Source organism: Anser brachyrhynchus, assembly GCF_964034855.1.
Source record: "Anser brachyrhynchus genome assembly, chromosome: 3".
Taxonomy (NCBI): domain Eukaryota; kingdom Metazoa; phylum Chordata; class Aves; order Anseriformes; family Anatidae; genus Anser; species Anser brachyrhynchus.
In genome coordinates, this window is record NC_137696.1 from 122,600,233 (window position 1) to 122,623,260 (window position 23,028).

General features: G+C 44.1%; 1 protein-coding gene across 2 annotated transcripts in view; it reads right to left on the bottom strand.

The window, feature by feature from the left end:
* Window positions 1-23,028, bottom strand: part of PKHD1 (PKHD1 ciliary IPT domain containing fibrocystin/polyductin) — a 261,123-nt gene that overhangs the window by 202,352 nt on the left and 35,743 nt on the right. For both annotated transcript variants that reach the window (XM_080584577.1, XM_080584576.1), the window contains 8 exons: window positions 22,373-22,651; window positions 19,716-19,846; window positions 18,766-18,901; window positions 13,778-13,973; window positions 12,313-12,380; window positions 8,639-10,252; window positions 8,327-8,470; window positions 1,102-1,315 (listed from right to left, as the gene is read on the bottom strand). In XM_080584577.1, coding sequence (XP_080440703.1) covers window positions 1,102-1,315; window positions 8,327-8,470; window positions 8,639-10,252; window positions 12,313-12,380; window positions 13,778-13,973; window positions 18,766-18,901; window positions 19,716-19,846; window positions 22,373-22,651 — 2,782 coding nt within the window. The remainder of the gene's footprint in view (window positions 1-1,101; window positions 1,316-8,326; window positions 8,471-8,638; window positions 10,253-12,312; window positions 12,381-13,777; window positions 13,974-18,765; window positions 18,902-19,715; window positions 19,847-22,372; window positions 22,652-23,028) is intronic.

The window sequence follows — 23,028 nt, forward strand, 5'->3', positions numbered from 1 at the left end:
TTCTCTAAACTGAAAAAAATTTCATATTTCTTAAGACATTCATCCCCTATGAAGCCCAGCTCAAGTTTATCAGAGCTCAAAAGCTGGTAAGGAGGAAATGACAGACTGACAGGCTGATGCTGTAGCTGAGTAAACCACTTTTTTTTTTCTTTTTTGTAAACAAGTTAAAAAAATTGGTCAATGCCACTTCTGCTGTCCTTGTTCAGTAAACACCAATTTGTTTTATTCCCTCAGCACAAGGCATCCAGAACTGCCTCTGATGACTCCCTGCTGTCCCGCTGGTGACAACGGTGGCGGTGGCATAAGGACCAGATAAGGATGAGGATCAAATCTCTACAACTTCACTGAAGTACCTGGACAGTACCAACATGCACCAGTCAGGAATGCCTTCACCATCTAAACAAAGCACGGGCAATGCATTGCAATGATATTCAAACTCTCTATTTAAGAGCTCAAGTGTCTTTGGGGAAGTGCTATTCATCTGTTTATTCCTTAATTCAAGCCTCCCTCTTCCTCCTTGAGGCTCTGCAGGTTTAAGTCCCCACAGCTCTATTAAAGGCATTGGTACCAATTTTCACTCCTGGGCAACTTGGCCTTGGATTTGCAGAACCCGAGTAACTACTTGAGCACCCTTGTTGAGTAAACGTTGCACAGCATGCTGAATCTTCTCTGCAACTTTTTACTCATGAAGCTGCTTAGAGAGAGGGGGAAAAAAAAAAAAGGCTTCTGCTTTTCATAATGCCTAATCTTTTTCCCCATTGGCATCCACCAGATGTTGCTTTGGATCAGAAGATAAATATTAAAACCTAAGAAGGAACAAAGCAGGCTGTTTACGAGATGGATTTTCTGATGTCTCTCAAACACTTTAAAAAGGTGGGAGGGAAGGAGGGGGGTCTAGAGATGCTTTGATAGACACAAGAAATGAATTTCACGACCCAGCGGAGCTCTCTAGTGGTCTCAAAGCTAAATTGCTCTGCTGGAATCAGCTGAAGAATTAGCAATCATCTCCTTCTTCAGCCCATCTTTTGGCAGGGGAATGTCTTCTGGGGGATATTCCTCATGGATGGGCCCGCTCAGATGTTGGAGAGAAGCAGAGCTAACCTGGCAAAAAGTCCGGCCAAACGCCTCTGGGAAGGGTCGCTGTCCCTCTGGTGCCACTGAGGTCGGCTATCCTCACACAGGTACAGGTAGGACACGGATCCTCGCTGCTGGTAGGGACCCACCGTGACCTGGACATCACATTCGATGAAGGTGGATCTGTCTTCTTGGCAGTCAGCAGAAGAATGTGTCAGGCCACAGAGAATGGCCAAAGATGCTGCAAAGACAGGAGGCAAAAAAATAACCCCAAACAGCCTACAGACTACTGATGTTAAGCAGATTTTGGCTACTGATGGCTATCATTTGATGCTCCTGTCCCAACCTCCCTTTTGGTACATCCTTTCTGAGGGTGGGTAGTGTCTCGTGCAACTTCTTCAGTCCCTTTTGCCTTGTGTGGGCCAGCATAACTTCCCTTGTGGGACAAGCATCCAGATGGTCTTTGGGATCAATGACCCCACATTTGGGAGGAGGTGATTAAATAAGAGCATGGGCATTCCAACTGGAGAACATGGACCATGGTTTAGAGACCAGGCGTAAGGCACATCAGATGTGACCACTTCTGAGATCTAGCACAGCTTTGAAATCCAGAATCAGATTTAGCGAAAGCATTGCACAGCTTGGAGTGCTTCAAGGGGTCTCGGGTGAATGGGGAGACTGCTTGCTCCAGACTGACCTGAGACTTGGTCTCATTTTGACTCAGAGTGGTAGGGGGTGTGTGGGAGCAGCTGCACAGTTTGAAACGTACTTAAGGAAAAAGAGATGCGAGCAGAAATTAGATTTTCATACTCCAAATCCAGACAAAAAACACTTTAAAAAATATGAAATTCCACTGAAGATCAAATCAATTGAAATTATTGTTTTGTTTTGTTTTTTTTTTTTTAAGAATCATTTAAGCAAGCAGAAATCAAGACTGTTTCCTGTCAAATCCCTCAGTATGTGAAGACTTTGAGAATTTTTATTAATCCAGAATTAATCAAACAGTTATAACAAACTCCTGGAAAGTTCTGTGAACAGTATTACATCCTGCACTATCACACCCAAGAGCATTCATCAAGTACCAAAAGTGCAATAGACAGGAGTTCATCAAGAAAGAATTTTCCTGATTTGCTTTTTAAAATTTTAGTTTGTTCCAAAGGTTTCTTGTTTGCTGGAAAAGTATCATTATCAATTAATATCTTAGCTCTTAAGTAATTCTGAAAATGGGCTTTGAAATGGAAGCAATGTGAAAATGCTATATTTCCTATGTTAAAAGATTTAAGATTTTTGCTTCAAATGATTTAATATAAGGTATTTTTGACAAGTTTATGATTGTTTAATGTTAAGGTATTGTTGTTAAAAGTATTTTTCAAAAATATTAAACCTGCCATTTCACCTATTCTGAAATTCAGAGACAGAATCCACATTTCTTCTGTATTTTTCTTCTCTGGATTTAGAATAAGAAAAAAGTTGCCAACATCTTCACATGTTTTGCAATATGCTAGATCTTTTTCCCTCCCAAATCCAGTGACAATTCTCTTGTTCGGCATCGATTCAAACACAACCAAACACAGCCGCTGCTTCAAAGATCTACACAGAAACAGGAGACACAAACAACAGACAGAGAACCCTACCGAATGATGCTATCGCACCTCTATTATTGCTTTTATTGTCCAGAAATTATGCCTAGAGACGCCTGAGCTGTCCTACAGATACCACAGAAGTCTCACACCCAAGTTTGTTTCAAATGGCACCGCACACCTGTGTTTTGGCAAATGAATATCAACCAAGAGGACTAAACACTATAATAAACTTGCCTGCGCAACATTTTTACCTGTGGCAGAACCAATTCATTACAATAATTTCTTCACAAGAAAGTGTTTTTTTTTTCAGCCAGTGTATATGCAGATGAGATTCCCTCAAAACTACTGAAGGACATCCAACCAGCGAGGACGCTACCCTTCCCCTTCTCTACAAGACCACAAGTTTCCCGTGGAGAGAAGGAGAATTTAGTTCCATTCCATAATAGAGTATAACAGCTTCTACTGCCTTACTAGTGACAGAAAATGCTGCAATACAGTCAGATGTGGTAATGGATACCATACAACTAGGTTCGATGTCTAATCATCTACAACAGTAACAAAGGAAGATTGCATTCACATTAAACACTTGAGGAAGAAAAAAAAAATACAGGCTAGGGAGCTAATCAAAAGAGATTTTGCTTTTCTTCTTTTGCAGTCCTGAAAATAAACTGGCAGCATTTTCCTGGGTTACTAGTGGAAAAACAGCTGAACCTAACTTCAGAAAATTTGGGAAATTGGAAGTGACCCACAGAATCTCCAGACCCAAATATTTCCCTCAGTACCTTGCTGCTGTCAGATGGTTAATGCACATCACCAGACGATATTTTCTGCATAACCCTCAGAGCTCGGCAGAACAGCCTGTTGCCATTTGGATACCCCTGGAATTTTACATGGAAATCCTTGCTGAAGCACCCCAGCACCCTCATCTCAATGTCATCATGCCTATAGGAATGTAGGGCCCTGCATCCTGCCAACTGCTGAAACTATTTTTAACTCAAACCAGGCAAATAAACTTATTTATTTAACAAATCTAAGCTAAAGGATGTGGCTAGAAAGGGTTTTAAAGAGTTCAATGGAAGCAAAATCCAAGAAAACCCTGCTTAACCCCAGCAGCAAACCTTGAACCACTTTCTCCCTCTCAGGCAGAAGGAGAGAGGGAGCTGGTCTCCACACCCTAACACCTCTGTCCATCTGATGGGGACACCTCTATGTGGGGAGGTGTCCATTTCTCAGTCCTTCCTTGAGGTTCTGGTATTCCCCTATTCTCAGAAGATATAATACTTTTCTCAGTCAGGAGGAAGTCTTGGGTTTTCATCCCGTTCCTCTAATCATTAAATGCAAATATCCCTTGGCTGTAAAAAGCTGCCATTATCTCCTGCCACAACAGTAAAAATGAAAATAAAAAAGAATTAACTAAAGATTGCAATACGCACAGCACATCCTAAAAGTATATAGCGTGCCCATTCCGGGACGCCTCTCCCTACTTAATTGGTTAGTGTTTGAACCTCAGAATGAAGCTTCTTTATGCTTTAACTACTCTATAAAGATAGAACCTGCTGATCACACATTGTACAATCCCATCACTAAGATTAATGCATTCATCCCATCACGGCTCCTCTTTTGAGGTCAGACACAATGGCAGCCAAATCTCTGCATGTTGGTGACGGGTTAGGGACCCGCTGCCCCCAGCCCTCTCTTTGAGGGATGCTCTGGCTTAAGCCAGGAGCCTGGGATGTTCAGCACAAGGGCTTTGTTCTGGGTCACTGTTTAATAACAACTGCCGGACATGTGATGAGACTAAACCCTACAGGAGTTCCAAGGGCAGCTGCAGATTGATTGAACAACTGCCCAAGGAGTCTCAGTGCCAAACCGCACATCCCCAGTAATCCACCGCTCACAAAACGGACCGCAGAGCATAACATTAACTTGTGCTTAGCAGAGAAAACAAAGGGTAAAAAAATAAATAAATAATAATGGTAAAAATAAAAGGGAAGGGAGAGGAAAAAGAGAGACCTGTTAAGGTCAAGTCCAACCTTTGCCTATGAAGAATTGCTCCCTACGAGACATTCATTTTGCACAGCCGGGTCCCAAGAGGTGACTTTGCAAACATCTATTCCACCGCCTGATAGATCTCACTGTCAGAACATTCTTGCCATGTAATCAATATGCATTTTTTTCCCTCTTTCTTAATTTCATTTCCAGATTTGAAGGGCAGAAGGGACCATTTGGACCCATCAGAGACCCTCGCTGCTACTCAGACTCCAATTGCCACTGCATGCCCTCTTCAGATCTCCTGCACTTACTCATACAAATAACCCCATTTCCCTGGTTATAGTCCCCTGTGGCCCTACCCCGATGCATCGCCCTGGGACATTTGCATGGCTGCATCCAAAGCTCCTTCCTCTCGCTCCTTTTGCTCCATGCAACGAGCTCCACCAAGCTATGTCTCTCATTTAAACCAGCCTCATTTCATTTCTAGATTTTAATCTGAATCATCTTCCCTAAATATCAACTTTTACCAATGTAACCTGGCCAAGAGCAGGTCAGGGATTTGCCAAAAGAGATCCCAAGAGCCATTACATCAGAATCCTAAAGCCAGGCATGTTATTCCAAGCATCCTGATGCAGCCAGGCCAAAAAAAAAAAAAGCTGAGCACCACGCTCAGATATTTCACTGATACATCTTCCTATCAATCCACCTCCTTTTAAAGATACTTCTACACCCTCACCGCTGTGTCCAACATACAATCTCAAATGCTGGTTTACTGCAAAATATATATACAGTACTTACCCCAATATCACCTAATAGGAATATTCTGTTATTTTCTCACCTGCCTCAAGCTTCCTGCCAGTCTTCCCATTTTTCACAGGAGCACAATTCAATCCCACAGACATTAGCCGTTTGTTCTGGAAATTTAACCTGAGATGAACAGCCCCCACACCTCTATCCGCACTCCTCAATAGCATTGCAACACAAGTAACAAAGTGAGAAACAGGGAAGGGAAGCGCTTTCAGGATCAAGCCAGTTATCTCTTTACCAGACCTTTAAAGACCGTTGGGCCAGTTTGGTGGTTTTTTTGCTGTTTCTCATTGAAGGGACTCTGCTTTTGTCAATTTTGTCATAATTTTTTAAAACTTTAGAAGTTTAAAATCAACTTCCAATTTGATTTTTCTGTAGTTTGCTAAAGACAGTGATTTCATAAGAGTGCCTGGGCTTGCATCCCCATTCCTCGTGCTCTCGATCAAGCACATTTTAGTACCTGGTGTGCCCAGGTCTCACCAATGGTCAAACCAAAACCTTGCTTCACCCCCCTACTCCTAAGGAAGACCCCATGGGGCAGGCTCATGGCTGGATCCTGCTGAGACCAGCAGTTCCTTGCATCTTAGAAAACTGCCTGTAAAATGGGAAAGAAGTCACACTCCCTACCTGCAGAGCTTTCTCCTACGAATTTAATCACACAAGCAAGCCAGATAGACTGGCTGGGGATTCCCACATGAATCTCTCACCTTAAAGAGGCCAGAAACAACACAAGCTAGCACTGAGGTCCCAGGGCAGCAAGGAGGTATAAGCTACAAGAGGCAAACTCCCCCAGGCAAAGAGCAGCAGGTAAAGAATGAGGTGAGGCTGGACTAACTGCACTTAACGCCTTAAATTGTGGGGGATGCGATCCCCTAAATATTAGGGGGAACTCTGGAAAGCAGCACAGATGTCACATGTAGATGTGCAGCCCATGTTCAAACCTCTCAGGGAGAGCAAATAGCCTAGCAAACTTTTACAGACTTAGTCAACCTGTACATACGTCATTGACATACACATGAGAAGCGTTTTTGGCAATTCGACTGATGAGATGAGCAAGACTGCAAAAGCCAGGGCAGGAGATAGAGGGATTGTCCTGTAAGTGGACTAAAGCAGGGTGCGTGCATCCCTTTGGTTAGGGGGGCTTCGCCCCCCTTGCAACTTTTCTTCCAAAAACCACAACCAGCAAGCGGGCAGCAATCAGCGTTCGCCTGCTGACATCTAGTGCCAATAGAAAACACTGCGGTCCTGCCTCGTACATATTTTCCCCAGGCTCCCCCTGCCGCCTTACCCCCCAGTGAATTTTGAGCACAGTTATTAATGTTGTCGCAGTTTGGATCAATTTGATTACATTTTATTCTGCTATTCTTTCTGCAATAACCAGAATGGCTTGTTTTATGGTCTGCTTTTTTTTGTTGTTGTTGTTGGCACTCCAGCATGTTGCCTTTGAAAAAATAATGATAAACAGTTTTGTGGACTGTGCCCAGATCCAAGAAAAAGAGGGAAAGAGAAGGAAAGGAGGAGAAAAAGATGAGCCCTTTACAACTTCTCAGTGTCTCCTTTTGAGTGCAAGGGATTTGAGAGCCTCCCATTTCTTTTCCTGGTATTCCTCATAGATGGAGAAGCAAACCATTCTAAATGACAAGAGCAACTTCAGAATTTCAGAACAACAGAGGGTGGAAGGGACCTCTGGATGCCTCTCATCCTAAACCCTGCTCAGAGCAATGCTAAACTTCACGTTGGATTGATTTCTCAGCAGCTAATCTAGTTGTGTTCTGACTGCCTGCAAGGTTGGAGATTCCATATCTTTGAGCAAAACCCTAGCAATGTACCCTGATGGAAACCCTCAAAGCCACCATTCTTCCAGATCCCCCCAAGGAAGAGAGATCTCTGGTCACCTGGATGGCCACAGAATGGCAATGATTTCTGGAGGTGGTCTCTGGATGCTCTCCTAGCACCAGAGCTATGGAGGTGCTGAAGTGATGTGCTACCAAGTGTTGCAATGCTGCAGCACCAACGTAGTCCCTCTGTCCGTGGGAGCTGGGGAATGGCATATATCTCAGGGACTTAAAAATCTGAAATACTGCCTCTTGCAAGACATTAGGAGCTTAATCCTGTGCTGCCAATGGGGGAGGGAGGAAGTACGCCTTGTTCAAATGTGTGCCCATTTGTAAGCATTTCCTCCAAAACTGGGGCAAGCTCTTCTTTGAGAGAGCTAGAAAACATGGCAGCATTCCCTGCAGTGTTGCCTTGCTCCAGATAAAGAGCATGCTTTGGCTGTGGGATGATCCCATCCTGCTCTCAAGGAATTCAAATCTTCATCTCCAGCTTCCCAAAGGTATGAACTGACCGTACTAAGGTATTCATTCTCTCTTACAGACATTCACCCTTTCCCAACAAGCCCCTACCCTGCTGACACTGTCCTCCCATGCAGGAAAAAAAAAACATTTAAGGTAGCTCAAGTCACTAAGCCAACCATGGGAGCTGAGAGGCACTAGGCTGCCCAGCCCAAGGCCCCCCATGCACATTTTATGTGAAATGATTTTCCCAGGGAAGAGCTGCCACAGGGAACTGCTATCACTTTGCACACCTCAAATATAGCCACAAAGCACGTGTGGCAGCACTGGCCACAGGTGGATCCAGTCCAAAGCCTACGGCCATAGACGCCAAAACACCCCTGGCAGCAATGGACTTTGGGCTGAGCTCAAAAAGCAGAAGCAGAGGCTATTTTGGCTCCTCTCCTCTCTCCAGGGCTGCTTCTACTCTTTGTTCCCCTTGGGACAAGATACATTACGACCACTCCACCTTTTGGGTCAAGATGGGGTTTAAGAGGACGTTTTTAACGCAACACCAGGTTCTGTGTCTTAGCTGACCGTGTAAGCGTGGGGCAACGCAGCTCAGGTCAGTCGTCTTTGCGTTGTCCAACATTTCACAAGGCGTGCCGCAGATCGTCACCGAGGTCTGCCCCGGGTCAAAACCAGTTCCACGCAGGTGAACTGCTCCTCCAGCCAAGCCACCTTGGAAAAGGACAGAAAATGGGATTTAAGTCACAGCCCAACAGCTAGCTATCATCAGGGCTATTTTTTTTCGACTCATAATTTTGGTTTTTGTACGAAAAATAACAATTATCACAATCCATCACACTGCACCCCGTAGAGGAGCTGCAACAGCTCCTCATGACTTACCCCAGTTGTGATACACAGCTGTCACCACCAGCTGAGAGGAGAACGTCAGGTTGGAGGAAGCCCAGCCCCTGGGGACATCCAGGCCCAGCACAGGGTACTCTCCAGCAGGGAGCGGAGGAGCTGAGCACTGCAAAGCGGAGCGAGTGATGATGACACCACCACAAGCAGAGTTTCCAACATATACATGGGTGGTGTCCATCTCTGTGACGTGGGATACGTTCATCGTTAAAAGGAGGCCAGTGGCAACAAGCGAAAGGAAAGTTGGTGTAAACTCCTCGCTGTAGCTTATGCTTCCAATGCCATAGGAGGTGCCATCTACTGTTAGCCTCACAGCCCTAGTGCCACGGCCCGGAGGCACCGTGCACTGGATAGCTACACAGGTGACATGGAGAATGAGGCACGGGTGATAGTCAATGAGAACAGAAGTCGTGTTCTTTCCTCTCAGTGCTGAGCCTGCTAACGTGAGCAGGCCTCCACCGTTGGTGCTGAAGTTTTGAGGGTAAAACCGGTGCACCTGGGGTGTGATGGTGACAATACCAGATGCCCTCCTGAAGCAAGCTTGCCCATTTATCCTGTTGGATATGGAAACTTCATGCTGCCCTGGGGCAACGCAGTCAATCTGGCACTTGATGCTGGTCTCGTTCCAGAAAGTTACCTCACAGACAGCCTGGTTATTCACGTGCACCACAGGGCTGTCACTTGGCCATGCCAACCTCTGCCCTGTGATCGTCACGTAGGTGAATGTCCCGTTGGTCTCCCAGGCCACCAGATCCACGACGGGGGTTGACCGCTCGTGAAGGTGGAGCGTACAGTCCCCAGGGCAGACACTGCTGATCCCATTGACAGTCACTGTGACATTAAGAGCCCAAGAAGCCTCAGCCAACTGCTGGTAAGGCAAAAGTGGTGCCCCTGGAAGGACAATGCAATGAATGGCATCGTTATCAGAGCTCTGGATCTCACAGGAATAATTACCATCCAGGCTGACCCGTACCATGCTCCTCTTGGATTTTAAAGCAGCACCAGCTATAGTAAGCAGCATTCCACCACAGATTGACCCTTGTGATGGGAATATGGAGGTTATCCATGGAGTTATTGTGAGGGTCTGCAGCCTTGCTGTCACACGAGCGTATCCGAGCTGTCTCTGGATAACACACACAGGGTAAGTCTCAGGTTCCAGGTTGTCCAGCGGTAAAGAGCACTCATAAGACAATGCAGACTCATTGCCATGCTGAAACTCAAGCTCACATTCACTGTCTCCAAGCTTGGCCACGGACCCAGTGATGTTTATCCCCTGGATGCTCAAGAGCAGGCTGCTGGCTGAGATTTCTGTTTCAACGCTGGTAATCAGAGGTGTCAAAGCTCTTTGGTAATTAAAGGTGGTGATGTTTTTTGCAACAGGAACATGCTGAAGTGAGCTACTGCTAATGAGTACATTTACTCTGACAGAGATGTCTTGAGAATCTTCATTAAGCAAATCAGCAGCTGGTGGGGTCAGGCACCAAATGGTCTCTTCTTCCAAGCGGGTAACCAGGCAGGTTTGCCTGTTCATTGAAACGGAAACCAGGGACTGATTTTGGCTAAAGCCAACCCCAGAGATCGTGAGCAGCGTTCCACCTTGGGAGAAAAACACACCACAAAAGACAGAAGGACATTATGTGTGGGAAAGGAATTAATGGCCATCTTTGAACATTCACAAACCATGATAAAGCTGATAAGCATAGCAGTCTCATCCAGGCCAAATGGAAAAAAGAATTAAGTCCTTTTTTTTGAACAAGACAGCTACTGACAACAGCAGTCAAGTATCAGCATAGTCCTATGTAGACAAGAGGCCGATGTTGTAAGACAGCCAGGGACCATCATGGCAGCAAAAAAATGTAGAAAGCAACCACAAAATGAAAGGAAGCAGTGGTGAGAGGACCCCTGAGACTGAACAGACTCAGCTCTTCAGGGAACGAGACTTTTTAGAGACACAACTGTGTGGCTAGTAAAAATAGCTTGGTCCTTTTGCATACAGGGAAAAAAAAAGATGTGGTTATTATTATTATTAAAAACAAACAGGCCAGAACCACAGACCTTCCTTCAATCTTCAGTTCCACCCGGTGCCTCACGCAGAGGGCCAGATTCCAGATTTGCCACATGCAGATGGCCACTTGCCCTTGAGGAGGTGGCCAGAGGAGCTGACACAATAATGAACACTTAGCTTAAAGACATCTCCTACCTACGTGCTCCCAGTCAGCACCATTTAAGATGGGGAGAACAGGTAAGGGAAGAGAAGAGCAGGTCCCCCACACCAGCAGCAGTCTGGATTTTAGAAGGTGATAATGAAAAAGTTGCAAAACCCTCAGCATTCCCAATTCCATGCTTCCAAGCCCATAGGTGCCTCACTTCAAGCCTGCTGAAGCATCTGTCCATCTTCCTTTAGTTTGCTTTCCAGTGCCCTGCCTCGCTTAACCCTCTTTATAAATTAAGCCCATGCCCTTCTTTTTCCCATGGCCTGGCTGAAAAATAACTTGTTTTATAATGGGGTTCAGTTTCAGTGAGCTCAAATTCAGAATTCAGAAGGCCACACAGGTGGTACAGACAGCAAACAATAAGAGATAAGAGGTGAGGAGAGGTGCTTTTTGTACCAATGAAATCCTAAATTGGCTTAAGCCCTTCACAAAACTACAGCCAAGAGTTAATCAGTTATTTAACTTCCAATTTACCCCTAAAAATAAAAGAAGGGTGCAATATTTTTTTTTCTTAACATAGATAACTCTTCAAAAGTGATAACCTTTGCTTTCTAAGCTCTCGTCTTTAAAGGCTTGAGCATGTCACAAACTACTGAACTAATCATGTACCACAAAGCCTGAGTTTTGTATCTTTAGGTGAGTTGTGAGGCTGGGAAAGGAATGTGTGGAGAACCTGCAGTTACATCGCAGGAATTTGTTTTCAAAGGGTTCATGTAATATTCACTAAATGGATTCAACTCTCCTCCCCCTCCAACCACATGACAAAATAAACTACCTCAAATCCGTGTTTTAAGATTTAAAGTGAAATTTTTGTTTTTTAATTCAGTGATGCTTTGCTCTGAAACACAGGTGAATGGTTTCCCATGTTTAAAAGACTGGAACGGGATTAATAAGTATTTAAGTTTTGATTAAAATTAACACTGAAAAAGGTTTGTTTGTGTGTTTTTGTTTGTTGTTGTTGTGGGGTTTTTGTTCGTCTTTTTGAGTTAACAAAACTAAATGCTCCGTCTGGGATTAACTGAAAAAAGTGTTTGCTTGAAACCATGATTCTACCCTGCCTACCACTTCATTTCCACACAGAAAGCCATGAAATTTGGAGGCGTAATGACTGAAAGATACAGCACGGATGAGTCAGGTGTGGGTGTACTTTCTTTTCCCAAAGGGAACATGCAAAGATACATGAGCACAGACTTGGGGAAATCACATTCGAAGCACAGGTTCCCCCGAGCCAGCCGACCAGATTGAGGGATGCTCACTACGATCCCACGTTTCCAGGCTGCTGCCGTCTGCCACTTGGAGTCTGCATAATGAAGAGTCACAGATTTAAAACACCCTCACTTAAACTGATGTGAAACGGGATGCCCTTTCCAGTCCTGCAGGGAAACTGTGCCCTTGATCCCTTTGACCTCCATAAGTGGCTGCAGATGTACTGCCGCTGCTTACCCAGAAAGGAGCCGCAGCACGGCTCGATGCTGAAGATCTCCGAGACGTAGTGGATTAACAGCTCGGCCCTGCAAAACAAGCAACACAGAAGGTTTGGATTTGTTTGGGTTTTGTTTGTTTGGGGGGAATTGTTTCAGTTTTCCTCTCCTGCTGCAATGCTATTCTTTCTTGCAAATTCCTCAAGATTAGAGGGCCAAATGCCCACCTGGCACTTTCCCTTTTCTTTGTGTCCCAAGGAACCACAGCAACAAGGCCACCCAGTTTTCCAGGAGATTTGAGCTATGTCTGTCAGGAACCTTGTCTGTTGGCAGCCTGTTGCCTAAATGAAGAAACAAGAGCGAGGGGTTTCTGCTAAACAGATCCCAGTGTAGCCATGCCAACAGACAGGCGATCCCAGCTGCCTCCCCTTGTTTATTCCCCCCATGGGAAATAAGTAGTGGAGATAACTGCAGCAAGAGGAAAACCAGGCATAACCTCCCAAAGCCCACTCAGACAGGGGTGTAGTCCTGCTTCTGTCCCACTTGCATCTATTTTTCCTCCTCATCACCCTCCTTTCAAAAACAATCCCTGTCCTGAAAAGACACAGTACAGCAGCAAACGTTCCCAAGCCTGCAGTCCAGCCCACCAGAGATCAGGGTTGCCTTCTGAGATGACCCATCTCCCTCCAGTCTCTGTTCCTGGAGACAAAGTGATGGTGCTGCTAACAGACTCCAGTATAAGATGGGATGAAGCCCTGTGCGTCATCCCTCTGACCACAGGCTTCCTACTTGTGAAGTGCATTGGTGCAACAAGCAGCTTAGGGTGGTTTTTGAGCAACACATGCAGCCCCTTCCCCCTAATCCCATTGTTTCAGGATCATTCCTAGCAATTGTCAAGGGTAAGAGCTGCATAGCTCAGAAGCAAAACTGTACTGCTTGAGAATGCATTGTTGATCTCACTTCCAGGTGGGTTTTCCCCTGCATTTTAATTCATTTATACTGCATTTACCTAGGAAAAAACTCAGTGTCACCTTAAAATATAGAAATAGAATCATTTGAAAATTCTCCAAACAAAACTTTTTTTTTTTCCAAACTAGCTTTTGTTTATTCTCATGAAAAAAAAGTGCTTCTTTTCTTCTGCTATTTTCCTACGGCAGGATGTATCTACATTTGACCTGAATTTCTGAATACCTTTGATTGCCTGAATATGCATTTTTCATCAAATCAACTGTTTTTTCTAAAATGTTTCTCTCCTGCCTCTTACTGAGCTAAGGGGAGTTAATTGACTGGCATTAGCAGTTTGCTGACTTGGGTTCCACAGATCAATAAGTGCCTTGATAATTATTCATAATTTTATACCATACAGCAGATTTCACCGCTAGGTACAGGATTTTTGAAAGCACTTACCTTTATTTTCAGATTAACCCTAAAATACCAAATAGGATAGAGAAGGAAATTTATATCTTAAGTGCACAAATTCACACTACCTGTTTGATGCAACAGCAACACTGTTGATGATGACAGAAACATTGTACCATCCCGCAGCCAAGGCTGGAAGGGTCACGTTAACACCGTGGTCCGTCCGTGCTTGGATCTGTGCCCAGGAGTGCCCAATTTGGACCTTGACATCTGCCCCTCGGTAGCTGGTGAACGAGGATATTCCAATCTGAAGCTCCTGACCCCCTGGAGAGGAGAACTGATGAAACCATTTCATTTTTTCTTGCAAGTTATTTTAGCACTTGTAAGCATCGCCTGAGTGTGAGTGTGGAGACTCATCATCCCGAAACAGGTCCAGCCTTGTCCATCACTCAAAACTAAAATCTAGGATACTGCAGTGTTTCTGCGTCCTATTCATCCCTTGGCTTCCCTGATAAGATCATCAGCCACCAAGGTTGTCTTGAGACATTAGTACTGTGAACTTGGCTATGCTCATCTACAGCTACTACTCTCAGTCTTCTAATAGATATTTAGGGTAAGATCTATATCTCCTTAACATAAATGTCTATCCTAAATATCCCCAGCTACTTAAGAGTCAAATCCAGACTTTCTAAAGCTCGTGAACTGGAGCTGAGTGAGGGATTTCTCCTAAATCCCCGACAATGATCCACACCACACTTTCCAGTGCTAATTTTGGAGGTATTTAAACTTTAAAGGAGCCTCCCACAGCTAAATGAAAATTTCCTTGAGTGCCTAAAGTCAGATGCTCATGAATACTCCAAAGCACCTTGTTTTCAGGAAACGGGTCACTCTCTCCTATTTAAGCTCAGTTGTGAGTTAAATTATATTCAGATGAGACAGTACTTTCCCTTACTTGTGTATTCTGTAGTAATAGAAAAGGACAAGGGCTGTGGGGGAGGGAATTTCATAACTTAAATTCCTACTGAAATAGCTTAAAAATGTAGGCTGGTATGCTTCAGTGCAAATAAAGGCTCTGAGATAGCTATCTGCATTCAAGGAGGAGAAACAGAGTCTTTATGGAGTGATTCATCTTATTCTGTGGAAGATATCCAAAATAGCTCTGGTGAATCCCACCACAAAACTGCTAATTTCTCTTCACAGACCACATAACAAATGCAGGCAGAGATGTGTTTAGGAGGTAAATCTCATCCCAGTCAGCTCCGAAGGATGTGGGTTCAGTTGCTCAGCAGCAGGAACACACAGGGCCAGGAGTCTTCCAGTCCAACTCCCTACTGTCAGACAACTACACTACACTATAAATCCCTTTCCTAAATTCATCAGGCAAAAGGTATTAACAGCCCTTTACCACGTACAGATGCTGCCCAGCCTGACACACTTGTTTACCCACAGCATTGATCCAGAATAACTACTGAGGACCAGCTGAGTCAGAACAGCTCAATTTTTGTGCATTCCTCTTCCTCATTTCATCACAGAATCATCTAGGTTGGAAGAGACCTCCAAGATCACCTAGTCCAACCTCTGACCTAACACTAAGCAGTCCTCCACTAAACCATATCGCTAAGCTCTACATCTAAACGTCTTTTGAAGACCTCCAGGGATGGTGACTCAACCACTTCCCTGGGCAGCCCATTCCAATGCCTAACAACCCTTTCGGTAAAGAAGTTCTTCCTAACATCCAACCTAAACCCCCCTGGCACAACTTTCGCCCATTCCCCCTCGTCCTGTCACCAGGCACGTGGGAGAACAGACCAACCCCCACCTCGCTACAGCCTCCTTTAAGGTACCTGTAGAGTGTGATAAGGTCGCCCCGAGCCTCCTCTTCTCCAGGCTGAACAACCCCAGCTCCCTCAGCCACTCCTCGTAAGACTTGTTCTCCAGACCCCCCACCAGCTTCTTTGTCCTTCTCTGGACTCACTTGAGCACCTCGATGTCCTTCTTGTAGTGAGGGGCCCAAAACTGAACACAGTACTCGAGGTGCAGCCTCACCAGAGCCGAGTACAGGGGCACAATCACTTCCCTAGACCTGCTGGCCACGCTGCTTCTTATACAAGCCAGGATGCTGTTGGCTTTCTTGGCCACCTAAGCACACTGTGGGCTCATATTTAGCTGACTATCAACCAATATTCCCAGGTCCTTCTCTGCCAGGCAACTTTCTAACCACTCATCTCCCAGCCTGTAGCAGTGCTTGGGGTAAAATATTTTTTTTTATTCTCTTCCTACAGGAAAAAAAAGAGAAGGTCATATCCGTGATGGACACACAAACAGTACAGCGCCTTACAGAAGAAGGACTCAAGCACAGAGACCAGAGCCAGAAAAAAAAAAACAAACCCTCAGGTCCACAAATGCCAACAGGACATGAATGCAGAGCAGCCCCAGCAGGGGTAATCACAGACTTATCCTTCACAGATGGAAAAGGTGACCCTGCTCAGTCTCTTGGTAGCACCGTGCCTATGTGGTCAAGCCCCTTGCGGTGCATACTGAAGCTCTTTGTGAATCCTCTGGAGAGTTACACAAATGGCTTGATATATCTAGAGGTTAAAATATAACCCAAAACCAGTAGTGTACCCCACCACATCCCAACAACAAGTTAGCCGACAACCTCTGTTAAGTATCCTTCTATTAAGGGAATTCCAAGGACTTAAAATCTAGAAGGCTACAAGGTCTAAAGACTCTACAGCCAGCAAAACAGCAGAAGAAAGCTCCAGAAATATAAGAAACTGTCCCTAACCCTGAAAAAGGCTACACCTTACGTGCCTACTTCTGCTGTTTTCAGATACTCACTGGCACAGGCAACTTGGGTAATATCCTTCCCTTAAACCCTGCTCCATCACTTTAACACCAGGGTTGTAACTTTGATAATATTTGACATACAGGTAAAGACATAAGGTCACATTCACAGTAAGCCTCATAATTCTGCACAAATCATAAGAGACCTAGAATCACAAAGCAAACACGCAAAGTAACATCATCTTCCTATCCATAAGCATGCTGTAAAAAATTACTCACCTGAAGAAGAGCTGCATGCAGTAAAGGCACCTACTACTATATAGCTTGCTTTACTCTAGAAGAGCCTACTAGTTGTTACCTGAAAAAGACATGCTTACCTCTCTCAACTTCAAAACACATCAGCCCATACACTCTGACCCACCTAAAGAACCATGCAACTGGCTGAAGGAAAAACAAAACGCTTACCCCCAAAGAGCAGCACAGGCAGTAAGAGCTCTCTGGTGGGACACCTGTGGCTTATATACCATTAGGCCTACCTGGCACCCAACCAATCACCTGGGAAAGGGGCAGGGTAAAGCAAAAAAAAAAAAAGTAGAGATCAAACAGGATGAGCAGCAGCTGTGTTGTTTTTATCTGGCTTAGCTCAGTGTGTAAAGCACAGCATGGAGAACTGGGGCTGTTTCTAGAAGCAACAATTTCTGTGCTTTTGCTGCAGCTTTGAATATTGAAAGGACAATATGACCAAATAAGTAACTGAAACTATTTCAACTGGAATTAGCTCAAACCTTTCTTCACACTTTCTTTACACTCATGGGGGGTGAAGACATCTCTATATCAATTCTCTTAGATTTATAGCTGTTTTATGCTCTCACCTTGTCTTAAGCAAAGTGAATTTTTATGGGTTAACTCATCCTTAATAGAGACTCATACCCAAGTAGCAATTTTGTCTGCCAAACAGAGGCCAGGGTCATTTGGGTCTAACACAGCCCCCAAAGCTGGCATGAGCCCTGCAGCCTCTGAGAAATTTCTCCTTTCCACGAAGCAGCAGAGTCTGTACAAAGCTCCCCTCAGCTCCCAGCTCCTCTAAGCAGACCTGGAAACCAACAGATTTCAATTCAGCACGCACAGAGTCAAATAAAAATTTGAAAGCCTGTGAAGCTGAATATATTAATAACATGAACTCTTTGGACTCTTGGTCAATTGTCAGCTTAATCCTAGATGCCTGGAAGGCATTGGTGTAATTTATTTATTCTTTTTATTACATAGGAGGAAAAAACTATATTAAAAGCTGAAGCCATGGAGGTTCTGAATAGAACCACCATTCAGGAGACAGTATAACATAGAGGAATTTCCTGCACCTGGGCTGCCCGCAGCTAGAAAAATCTCCCCTTGGTGCTATCGTACCTGAATAATATTCAGATGATAAAGGACGTTTTCTCTTATTTATGCATTCTGGAGTAATAGGAAATAACAAGGGCATTGGGGAAAGGAATGGAAATACTAGGTGTGCAGCAACAAGCCCGCTTTATCACCAGCACAGTCATCTCCCCCCTCACATCCCCACTAAGTCTGGCCACATCACTGAGCTGGGGGGAGCTTTGTTAAGATGTGTACTGGAGGGGTTGGAAGAAGAGAGAAAAAAAATCAGAGTGTATCCTTGGAAAAAGGGGGATGGGGTACATAGAAATTACGATGTGAATCACAACCCTAAATAAAGCTTTTCAAAGGACAGAAATGCTAAATACTCCATGGCATTTACTCAGGATTTTGCCCCTGCAAAGCCTGTGAAGTTCATATGCAAAAGTAAGGTTCGCCAGGTCGAATAGAAGGAAACTGGCTTGGAAACAGTAACTACCAAAATGAGCACTGCCTCTCTTTTGCTTTCAGCAATCCAAAATGCACGTCACCTTCTGACTACAGCCCACCCTTTGGGACCCTGGAGAAGTGCATTCTCCAAAGCTCATTTCTCCTGCCACTGAACCTGACACCAAAAATGAGCGGGTGGGATTGTTTCAGAGCAAAGTTAGAGAAATATAACTCAAAAGGAACAGCATACTGTACTTGACACTCTGTGGACATAATCCATAGTGGGCTAAGGCAAGCAACTCATTATCTTATGTAAGATAGAGAAAAAAGAACATAAAGAAACCAGGCGTGATCAGAACCTGCAGGGGGCACGAGGGCTATAAGATAAAAGAAAACAACAAAACAGCATCACATCACCAAACCACATGGACCTCAATTCCTTCTGTCCCACCACCTTCAGAAACTACAAGAGTTCTGCAGATGATGTCCCATACGCGTCCGCTTGCACTTAAGCACTCTTCACCTGCTATGCCACTTCTGTTCCTGCTCAGTGATACAACGGTAGGGTTTAAGGAAGGGTCATACTGGAACAAGTTGGTGACTGTTGTTGATTGGTACCCAGAAACCAGTGTAACATGGACGGCAGCATCTTCTGCCCCCTGGAAACAGAAGCAAAGAAAACATCAAGGATAAGAGCGCACCAATAGAAGAAAAATAGTTATTTCTTATATTCATGTATTCATGCATCTCCTACACTTAATAAGTCAGGCACATGGCACTGCCAAGTTTGCATATACATTAGACTCTACTCAGACGTGTGTACTTATGTTGTCTCTAAAGGCACATCTATGGAGAATTATAAATCTCGAAACAATCACAGACAACGCAGATTTTCATTTGCTGTATCTGCAATAGTGGAAGTCATGGGCATAGACTGTTACATCTCTACACTTAGACTGTTACATGTAATTTTGCCCTGCATCAATGAGCACTGCTGCTAAAAATCCTTAGGCATGTTTTTGCATGACACACAGATACAGTCCAGGGGAAGTCCAGATGTAAACAGGACGACTTGGAGCTGTAGATGGTTCAGCAACATGAGTAAGAGCAATTCTCCCAGGCATGTTTAATCTGCTGGCAGACACTAAGCTGAAAGGGGAGACATGCAATTTTTCTGGCGTTAAAAGCCCCAGTTTTGTTTGCGTGAGGTTTAGCTAGAGATCATGTAATCTGTTGGGTTTGTCGACTGTTACAATGATTTTCATAAATCTAGCAATCTGTTGTTAATTAGGCTGGTCTAAACTGGAGTTTAGACTGTAGGTGGAGTCCAGGTTAAACTATCCCATAGCCTAGACTTGGCCGATAGACTACCATTTGCCCTTCCACCAGTGTAGCTCAGGCCAGGACAACATAGAAAGGCCTGTAAGCTCTCCCCATACAGCTGACTGGAGCCAAAAATATGTGGTTTCTTACCCGAGAGGGAATTTTACATTCAATTCTTGTTGAGTTTCTGGTATCCTCCAAAATTGGGCAAGGCTGAGATCCGAACAACACCAGGTTTACCCCTTCCAGACCAGTCCCCCTGAGAGCCACTCTCAGTCCTCCTACAAAACCAATTATTCCGTTACATCAAAGACGTGGAATGGTCTTTCTGACATGCAAAAGATTCTTTTTATTAATAGCAGACTACAAAAGGGAGTACTGTCTACTGCCTGATCTGATGATGATCCACTTCCACTTTGCTATGCCCTGGCTTCCTCTTTCACCCAAGATCCTTCTTGTTTTCAAATCCAATTTGAATTCTTGTCCATGATACCAGAGGACTGGGTTTGTTTCTCAGTTTATTTTTTAATGACATACTTATTTAAGCCAGCAAGGTCTGGTCTGTGATCTCCCCCTTAGAAAGATCCCCAGCTCAAGAATGAAATAAGGAAGGAAGGAAGAAGCACTAAGAATGAAAAATGAGCTTAACACAGCAGGTGCTTTCACAGTTCAAATAGCTGCCAAGCACCCCGCTGTCAAAAAAGCCTGTAGCATGTGTCTAGGAAACTTAGGTTAGACAGGGGACTTGGCAGGGCTTGAGTCTTAGCAGAGTTGTGAGCAAAGTCAGGGGGCTCAATTCTGCGAAGCGCTGAGCAACCTCGGTTCTCATTTGTGCCAGCCAGAGCTAAGCATCTTCAGTCACATGCAAGATCACACCCAGCACAAGTTAGGCTTGCACTTGGTCTTTCTGCAGTGGCCAATTCCAGCAAATAGCCAAGGCGGCCCCTCTGCTTTTTCAAGCGAGCAGAACATTTCAAAGAGGAATAGAAAAGAGAAAAGTAACAGACATTAATGGCAATTCTAACCTGGACTTAGTCCTTTGATGTGGTTCAGAAGAAAAAAAAAATTAAAAAGTAAGAAGCATTCCTCAAAACTTACAGCTGTTTGCTCTAGGTAGAGTGCCAAGGACATTCTCGCTTCAGTAATGCAGAGTTTTAGCACTATGGCAGGACAGACAGGCTGCTCAGACATTCATTATCAGATGATTTCATTATCACAGTCACGCAATAATGTGCATGTGCTATCAGGGCCCTATTATAACTACTGAGCTTTTATGATGCTTTTCATGTATGATATAAATATATGATATAAATAAACTTCTATAGAAAAGACTATAATATTAGTGGCAGATTTCTTGGTATGTTTTCCTCAAAATATAATTTCCTCCTAATTCTCAAAACCACCAGAGAAGTCTAGAACTATCGTCCAGAATTCCTCTAACTGGCAGCAAAACTGGGCAAACAGCAATCAGGTACGCTAACAGAAAGCTCATTCTGTTTGTGGGAGCACAGGAGTATCTTTGGAAAAGCATCCCACGCTTACAGAAGGTTAGGTCATGGTGAACTCCCAGCATGGCACCTCTGAGACCAGTGATGTTTTGACAAGAATGACCTGATGCAGCAAAGTACAAGCTGCTTCTAGCCTCCTGCCCTGTACCATTAAGTTTGCAGGACCAGAAACAAGGAAGAACTCAAAACTGAATACACTCGGCTTATGTGATAATAGTCAGATAAGGAGCCTCAGATTTAGAGTACAAAATTCATGCATGTTGTGTAAAGACTAATGCTCTTAAGTTTTGATATCTACACATACCCATATGCAATGAAATACTGCATATGTGCACTTTACGATAAGATTGAAGAGAGGTATTTTAAATGGAAGAAATTAAAAACACAGATGGAAGCTGTAATTCTTTCCAATTATAAATGTTCAAGGCATATGTAGTGTAAGATAGCATTATACTTGCTTTCTTTTTAATGAGTGACAGATCACTGTAATTGGGAAAAGAGCTGGATTGTCAGGGAACAAAATGAGAAGCAAGACCCAAGCACTAAAACTTGTCATTGTTTTTTTCCCATTTTTTTTTCTTCATATGAATTAGAATGAGTCTCAACCTTATGCAGCATGTGACTTTCATTAGGGAAAAAATAGGAAAGAAGGATAGCTTTCTTTCCATACACCCCAACAAGAAGAGAGGAGGATTGTAATGTCTTGATTTTCAGCTTAGGAACTCATACATTCCTCCAAGTCCACCCCATGGCTCATCCACACAGGTTCACAGATTGTACTTCCCTCCTTCCAACCACTCCAAGCAGGCCACAAACAACATGATTCAGCTCTGAGCCACATTGCTGTGCTAGCATGGTGCTGCACCTAGGCCAATACTCCTGCTCTCAGTGATGTTTGTTAATGTGAACTCCAAGCACTTCTCTAATGGAACTAGGAGGTTTGCAAAAACCAAGAACTTCTATGGTCAAAGCAGAACTGAGTTATGTCATTTCTAGGTACACTCCTAGCTGCTTGAAAATAAGTGACGTTCCAAGAGCACTGGTCCTTACTGCACAGTGCATGTGTGTCATGAGTTTTCTCCACATTCCTCACTGTGCTGGGGAGAGTCCTTTCCTTTCCCAAAAACAGAAAGGGTCCATTTTTATTGCATTTAGTTTGGCTTAGCTACAGCTGGCTAGGCACCTTGCAGGAACTTTCAGCTCCTTAAATTTGTGTTAGACACAGGACAGATGACAGAGCTGTAATAGTACTCCGGTCCTAGAGCTCTGGGGAAAAAACTTTCTGGAATTCAGACATACCAATTTCTGAAGCTCTAGGAGGTTCAATAGCTACCAGCTTGGGCTCAACTCTCAAGAAGATGCCTTCTCCTGTGCTGGCATTGAGTGCGAAGCCATAAGGTCTCACTAGCAATGTCACCTGGTAGACTCCAACTGGCAGCCTCTCCATCTTGCAGACAACTTTGGTTTGATTCAAAGTTATGATGTGGCAGGTTGTGTTGTTCACCTCTACCTGCAGGGCTGTGTTCTGCTCAGTGAAGCCAACACCCCTGATAACTACTGTGGCCTGGGATCCATCATCTGAAGGAATATAATCAAAAAAATGACTCATGAATTTTTGAGTATCGATGCACGACATTTACTTTCAAACAACAGTTAAAAGTTTTTACCATCCTCATCAGGACATCCTGGAAAATACAACACTGATGATCTTCTCATTGACCCCCATAATGCCTATTTCTGCCTGTTCCTGCCCAGCAACTACCTTTTTCTTAACTTTTAGTTAAAAATAACTTGAACCAAACCACCTTTTGCTCTGTTAAGCACCAAGCCTACCACTATTTCTCTCAACTTTATGCCTCTACCATCCTCTTGCCTGTGTAAAACCATATTTGCACTACACACTTTAAGACCCAAACAGGTCTTTATAAAATGTAGTTTCCCTAAAATCAGAGGTT